Source organism: Otolemur garnettii, unplaced genomic scaffold (assembly GCF_000181295.1).
Source record: "Otolemur garnettii isolate 467f Iridium unplaced genomic scaffold, OtoGar3 scaffold00092, whole genome shotgun sequence".
NCBI classification, from domain to species: domain Eukaryota; kingdom Metazoa; phylum Chordata; class Mammalia; order Primates; family Galagidae; genus Otolemur; species Otolemur garnettii.
This window is the reverse complement of record NW_003852487.1, coordinates 6,316,638-6,324,550: the sequence shown is the minus strand read 5'-3', so window position 1 is coordinate 6,324,550 and position 7,913 is coordinate 6,316,638. Positions and strand designations below refer to the sequence as shown.

General features: G+C 41.5%; 1 protein-coding gene across 1 annotated transcript in view; it reads left to right on the top strand.

Moving 5' to 3' along the window:
* LOC100963003 (cat eye syndrome critical region protein 2) overlaps positions 1–7,913 on the top strand; it is a 63,300-nt gene that overhangs the window by 26,794 nt on the left and 28,593 nt on the right. The window contains exon 7 of the mRNA XM_023516535.1: positions 4,051–4,134. Coding sequence (XP_023372303.1) covers positions 4,051–4,134 — 84 coding nt within the window. The remainder of the gene's footprint in view (positions 1–4,050; positions 4,135–7,913) is intronic.

Here is a 7,913-nt window from a genome sequence, read left to right as displayed (position 1 = left end):
CCCGCCACAACGGCCGGCTATTTTTGTTGTTACAATTTGGCCAGGGACGGGTTTGAACGCATGACCCTCGGTATATGGGGCTGGCGCCCTAGTCTCTCTTTTTAAAATCATCTTGTGAGTCTGTCTCTTCTACTAAGCAACCAACTTTGAATATTTGTCTTTGTGACTTTGGTGTCAGCTTTTTGCTCAGTTCCACCCTCTTTTTCAGGTTGAGGCAAGTTGTAGTTTCATCAGCTATATGAAATATACTTACTTTCATGCAAAGAGACCCTAATTCATGACATATTCTAGCATTATTCCCCCTCTACTTCCTCATCCATTTGAATATTAGTCTCTTGAAAGTCCCACTTCAAAGTCACCTGTCTATGAACTATCCTTGTTTCTCCCAGCCTTTAGGATTTTTTTTTCCTTTAACTAAGTAAGTGCCTTACTTTATTTTATTGTGAGTTTAACTTGCCTCAGCTCAGGGACCAAATCTTACTCAACTTTTTAACCATCATAGCACCATATGTAATGCCTCTTTTTATTACAGATGCTTGATAATTATTTGGTTTTCTTATTTCATATCAGTAGTGCTAACACTTATGATTACTTCTACACATTAACAGAGTGCCAGAAGTATTTGACCACTTGCCAATGAAATCTGAAGAGAAAGTATTTATAAGTTATTGTTGTAGGAAGTATAAAATATCAAATCTGTTATGTAATTTATTGTTTAGTGTGTATCCAATGATATGTTTGACTGTTATGCAGGTTTATACTTCGGAGAAATTTACCTTTCTGTAAAATGGAAATGTGAAACAAAGCTTAAAGACTTACATAGCCTTAGATGATCAAGAAAATCTACATTTCTGCAACAGTATACTTAATTCCATATAAGACAATTATATTTAGTTTTTGTGATCTCTAACCCCCTCTGACTATTTTAAGGTTTGGATTAAAAGTTTCTAGAATTGGCTCGGCGCCTGTGGCTCAGGTGGCTAAGTTGCCAGCCACATACACCTAAGGTGGTGAGTTCGAATCCAGCCCGGGCCCGCCAAACAACAATGACGGCTGCAACCAAAAAAAATGGCTGGGCGTTGTGGCGGGGGCCTGTGGTCCCAGCTGCTTGGGAGGTGGAGGCAGGAGACTCGCTTGGGCCCAGGAGTTGGAGGTTGCTATGAGCTGCCACAGCACTCTACCTAGGGAGACAGCTTGAGACTCTGTCTCAAAAAAAAAAAAAAAAGTTTCTAGAATTGGCTAGGTTCAGTGGCTCATGGCTATAATCCTAGCACTCTGGAGGCCAAGGCTGGTGGAAGATCCCTTAAGCGTAGGAGTTCAAGACCAGCCTAGGTAAGACTGAGACCCCATCTCTACTAAAAAAAATAGAAAAATTAGCCAGGCATTGTGGTGGGCACCTCTAGTCCTAGCTTCCTCAGGAGGCTGAGGCAGGAGGCTCCCTTGAACCCAGGAATTTGAGATTGTAGTGAGCTAGGCTGATGCCACATCACTCTAGCCTGGGCATCAGAGTGAAACTCTGTCTCAAACAAAAAGAAAAAGAAAAATTAGTGGTTGTGATGGCACATGTCTATAGTCTCAGTTACTCAGGAGGCTGAGGCAGAACTGTTTGAGCTCAAGAGTTTAAGATTACTGTGAGCTAGGCTGAGGCCATGGTATTCCAGCCCAGGAAAAAAAGTGAGATGATGTGAAACAAAATTTTTTTTGTCCACAAATCAACACCAGGACATACTAAAACATAATATGTAATGGAGGCACAGGGAACTGGATAGTGGAGAAAGGGTGGGTGTGGTAAGAGGATGAGTTAGGAGCTTTTCATATTGAACTTGAATTAGGGGGTCACCATGTCCTAACTCCCTGGGATAAGTTACATGATAACCTCTCAATTTCAATTGTCTGGTAGAATCAAATGCTATCACTTAGGCTTGACTCCCATAGCTCAGTGGTTAGAGCACCAGCCACATATACCCGGGCTGAGGGTTTGAACCTGGCCCAGGCCTGCTAAACAACAATAACAAAAAAATAGCTCGGCATTGTGGTGGGCGCCTGTAGTCCCAGCTACTTGGGAGGCTGAGGCGAGAGAATTGATTAAGCCCCAGAGTTTAAGGTTGCTGTCAGCTGTGACTCCATGGCATTCTACTGAGAGCAACATACTGAGACTGTTTCAACAACAAAAAAAGGGGCAGTGCCTGTGGCTCAAAGGAGTAGGGCACCGGCACCATATACTGGAGGTGGCAGGTTCGAACTCAGCCCTCGCCAAAAACTGTAAAAAAAAAAAAAAAATGCTATCATTTCAAACAAGTTTTTGTGGGAATTAAACAAAAGAACCTATGTCAGTGCACATAGCACTATTCTTAGTGATCAGTAGACACTTGGTCGGTTCTGTTCCATTGTTTATGGTGATAGATAGCTGATGAGAAATCTTGATAGAGAACTAAATCCACGTTGCTTAGCAAAAGAAATGCAGGAAGAAAGTAAGGAGATTTGGCTTGGTGCCTGTGGCTCAAGCGGCTAAGGTGCCAGCCACATACACCTAAGCTGGTGGGTTCGAATCCAGCCTGGGCCGCCAAACAACAATGACGGCTGCAACCAAAAAATAGCCAGGCATTGTGGCAGGCACCTGTAGTCTCAGCTACTTGGGAGGCAGAGGCAGGAGACTCACTTGAGCCCAGGAGTTGGAGGTTGCTGTGAGCAGTGAAGCCATGGCACTCTACCCAGGGGGGCAGGTTTGGGGTCTTTTAAAAAAAAAAAAAAAAAGTAAGGAGATTTGATATATCTTTGAAGATATACTAACCCTCTTGAAATAATAAAAGAAATCAAAAGGTAAGGCCTACTGTGATCTGTATAAATTTTTTTTTTAAATAGGGGAGATAGACTATGAAAGTGTTTGTTGCTAGTGTTACACAAAGTAATATTTAAAATGCTTTATAAACATTACATCCTTAACATATAAATTGGTTGAAAGTATGATGTTTACACAGACGGTAGTGATCAAGTGGTGGGAAGCACATTTTTACCCTCTGAATAGAATAGGGCATTCCTCGTTAGTAACTTGATCTGATTTTGTAAAATTGAAGTGAAAATGGTGTTGTCTTCTTTTGCTGTTATCTTGGTAAACTGGCATAATCCCTTTGGAAGACAGTTCCGTGGTAAGTGTTCACATTATTGAACGTTGAGATGATCTTCCTATTAGGATCTTAAAGCTTTTGAAAGAACTGCTTACTCACTGGCTTTTTTGAGGAAACTTATAGGTTATCTATTAGGGGAAAGTACTTAAAAAGGGTCGTGCCGTCCTTTGGTAACTGGGATCACATCTGCACTGGGAACTAGTCACTGTCTATTGGAGTTATGGGGCTCATTTCATAAAAATTCTAGAACTTAGATGTGCTAGTAAACCTTGGCCCACAGAATAATTAACTGGTTTAGATAGTTCTCAAAGCTCCTTCTTTGAAATTTTGTACACTAATTACTTACAAGCCTGCTGCATTTTCTCAGGACTGTAATCTTTCAGCTGTACTCTCTGATCCCTGATCACTAGTCTTTCCCGCTCCTGCTTACCTGCCTTTGGTTCTGCCTGGGCAGCTGCCCTCACTTCTCACTGCTGCCACTGAACTGCCTTGGAAGGGGAGGTCCACCCCCAGCTGCTCATAGGCCCCTTTCTGAGCTATTTCCTTCAGCTGAAGGTGCTAAGCTGGCTTTCCCTTAATAATTAGAGGAGAAATAGGTTGTGTGTGTTTTTGTTTTTTTTTTTAAATAACTGAACAGTTAAAGAATTTTTCACCAGTGATAAAGATTGTCCCAAGAAAACACTTGGTTGTTTGTAAGTTATTTTGTTTTTGTTGTTTTATGAGAATAAATTGGCTTAGTATCTTGCACAGCTGAGTGGTCGTTTTCCTTGATTCTCCTAAGTATACTTTGGCCCTCCCTCTTACGTGAAGGCATTACCTATGCACCTTAGTGGCTGTTCTACTGGCAGCGGCAGGGGCAGCAGCAGCAGTAGCTGAGAACACCCTAATCTGTCTTTTCCTTTCTTTTCTGCACTTCTAACTATAGGGAAAACGCCCACAGCGCACAAAGGCAGAGTTGCAACCTAGGTGGATGTCTGGCCACCTCTCCGTCAAATCCATCAAGCAAGAGGTGAGTGTGGTGAGAGTAGCCAGGAGGAATTTTAAGTGTTCAGAAAGGGGCCAGGCTCGTTGGCTTAAGCCTGTAATCCCAGCACTCAGAGGAGAGGCAGGAGAATTACTTGAGCCCAGGAGTTCCAGACTGGTCTGAGCAAGAATAAGACCTTGTTTCTACTAAAAAGCAAAAAAACTTAGCCAGATGGCTTGTAGACCCAGGTACTCAGGAGACTGAGATAGGAGGATCACTTCAAACCAGGAGCTTGAGGTTGCTGTGAGCTAGGCTGACTTCACAGTACTCTAACCTGGACAACAGAGGAAGAAGAGCCTGTCTCCAAAAATCCCAAACAAACAACCCAAAAAAGTGTTCAGAAAGGATTGTTAACATTTTATTTCATGTACTTAATACTTTCTTATGTTCCTTTATTTTGTTCCCCTAAATCTCAAGCCTTTATTAAGCATTTTTATCCTTAAAATGCATTTCTACAAAGAAAAGGAACTTTAGGAATATAGCACCAGGCCACACTCTTTGGGATCTTACTGTTTCCTGGGAAGACAGGCATATTTACATTCAATCTAATTTACACGAGAATGATAATTGATACATGTGTAATAGAAGCTCCTGAATGCAAAGATGGAGCATTTAGAGCTGACCAAGGAAAGGCGAATTCACTTGTATTCAAGAAAAAACCTTTCCAGCATATTTGTTGAAAAAAAAAAACAAAAAAGAGAAAGAAAGAAAGGGGAATTGGGGCAGGCAGAGCTCATGGATCTGCACATTGTGGGATGGCTAGTATTTTGATCAGGGCAAGGGGGGTGGGGGCAGAGGGCATCCTACACAATAAGAATAGTAGAAACAAAAGCACAGAGGCGGGACATTGTAGAATGTGGTTAAAATATATATATACTGAGGTGTGTCTGGCATATTTTGCAATATATAGTGTGAGAAAATGCTGGAATGATCAGATTTTGGAGTCCTGATATCTTCAGTGGGCAGTAAGAGGAAGCTGTGTCATTGGGTCTTTAATTTAGGGTGATACCGCACTGGTCACCATGTGGCAAATGGCTTTATAAGGAAAAATGGGAAGTTGCGACTGAGTGATACTTCCAGCAAGTATCTGCAGAAGTTGCTGCAGTGGGAATGCAGGGCTAGAGTGAAAGAGATAATGACTTTTAGGGGAAATTGTTTTTAAGTACAGAATGGTAGGTATGGAGGTCAAGTTGCAAGGGGCCAGGAGTGAATAAAAGGTGAGTTTTTATAGATCACCATGTTAACCTGTCCTTTTGAGAAGTAATGACAATGAAAAAAACCAAATAATGAAGAAGTGTAGATTAAAAAATCAGGAAAGCTTGCAGCAGGTTTGTTTCTAACTGGAGATATAGCAGGGGCATGAAGAATGCCCATGGGTGAGAAAGAGAATGGGTCTGTCTGCTGTCTGGTAACGCAAAGGGCTTAAGTTGCGAGGCCTCGCTTTAGGGTACAGTTGATCACAATTCTCTTAAGACACAAGGAAAGCAAGAAAGGATAAATAAAGACACATCTGTTGAATGGGTGGGAAAATGTGTTTAGGTCCCGTGAAGAGATATGGGACCTCTGGTGGGAGTTTGAGATAGGATATTAGGTGAAAAAAAGACAATTTGGGGGACAACAACTAGTTATTTATAGAAGGGGTTTCCAGCAGCATCCAGGAATCAACTGTGTTTAGGTATTTTCATTTTGTATTAATATATTAATAATAATATAGCTTAAGAGTAGTTAAATGACATCTGGCATCATACTGTAGAAAGAGATGAATTTATTTTAAATACTATTTAGTATTTTAGACATTTAAAATAAACAAGGTGGTGGTGAGATGAGCTACAGGAAGCCTAGGTTGCTTGCTGGTGGTTAGTTTACCTGTGACTGTGGAGACAAAAAAGAGTGAAATAAGGATGAAGACAGGAATAAGGAAGAAAAGGCAAAGTAAAAGTGTTGAGAAATCTCCTCTTGATGCCTCTTCCTATTTGCAGAAGGTCTAGGATTTTATTCACTCAGTATACTTTGATTTTATCTGTCTGTTCTCTCTTAAACTCTTAGACACATTCTTGCCAGGGGATAAATTGCCCAACATTTAATTACCTAATTGCCTTTGTTTTAGCAGTTCTATAAAGACAAACTTTCCTTCTTGCCTCTAATAGCCATTTGGTTTGTGATGGCCTTTGGTAACCTGTATCCATCCCTCAAATGGTTTTCCAGCTCCTCTGGCCTCCTTGGTTTCACTCTGCTATATTTATTACCTTAACAGTTAACACTTTTATGGAAGCTAGCTTTCCTATTTTCTGTTCACTGCCCTGAGCGTTCCTAGATACCCTAAGTTACACTAAAGATTACAGAGTAATCAGGATAGACTTGAAAGATACTTCATTGCTGGCTTACTGTGCTGCCTGTAGCACAGTAGTTACAGTACTGGCCATATGCATCAAGGGTAGCTGGTTCGAATCTAGCCTGGACCAACTAAACAACGACAACTGCAACAAAAAATAGCTGGATATTGTGGTGGGCGCCTGTAGTCCCAGCTACTTGGGAGGCTGAGGCAAGAGTAAGCTCAAGAGTTTGAGGTTACTGTGAGCTATGACGTCGCAGCACTCTATGAGGGCAACATAGTGACTCCATCTTAAAAAAAATATTCTTCATTGCTCCAAGCAGAAGTTCAGCATAGAACACTAAATTTTTTTTATTCTTAGCAATGTTTTTTTTTTTTGTTTGTTTTGTTTTTGTTACTCTGCTCTTTAGTTGGAAATAGAAGAAACCATGGCATTATAGGGATTTGTAAGTAACTGTTACCGTGTCAGCAATCCTAGAGAAAACCTTAGCAATGGCCTGAGTTTTTGGTTTTTGTTGCTTGCTTGTTTTGAGACAAAGTCTCTGTTGCCTTGGGTGAGGGGGATGTCATAGCTCACAGCAATCTCAAACTCCTGGGCTTAACAGAACCTCTTGCCTCAACCTCCCAAGTAGCTGGGACTACAGGTGTAATGGCGTGAGTTTTGTGCTTTTCGTTTCATCGGCAAAAATCATCAGGCCTTTTAAAGCATGTAAGCAGGGTTTCTGGCCTCCACTGATTGCTCAGAAGTTCAGTCTTATTGCCTTTTAATTGTGACTTCTGGGGAAAATACCAGGGAGGGAGAGTATCACTGAACTCTAGTGGATTAGAGCTATAGCAGTAATTTTTGTCAGGAGACTTTGGACATTATCATTGCTACGGAGCTGGTTGTGATGATACAGTCTGGTGTTTTTTTGTTTGTCTGTTTGTTTTGGGACAGACTCTTACTGTGTTGCCCTCGGTAGAGTGCTGTGGCAACACAGCTCACAGCAACCTCAAACTCTTGGGCTTACACGGTTCTCTTGCCTCAGCCTCCCAACAGGCTAGTACTACAGGTGTCCGCCACAGTGCCTGGCTATTTTTTGTTGTTGTAGTTGTCATTGTTGTTTAGCAGGCCCAGGCTGGGGTTGAACCTGCCAGCCTCGGTGTCTGGCCAGAGCCCTAACCACTGTACTACAGGAGCTGAGTGTTACAGTCTAGTGTTTCTCAACCTTTTTTATCTCATGGCACATTCGAACCTATAGTTAAACTTCTGTGACTCACTTATGTGATAGTCATATGATTATGTTGATCAATAAAACGTAATACAAAGAATATACTTTGTGCTTTGAACTTCTTTTGAAAAAATGAATGATCTTGGGCAGCACCTGTGGCTGGCCTTATATACCAGAGATGGCGGGTTCAAACCCAGCCCCAGCCAAAAAAAAAAAAAAAA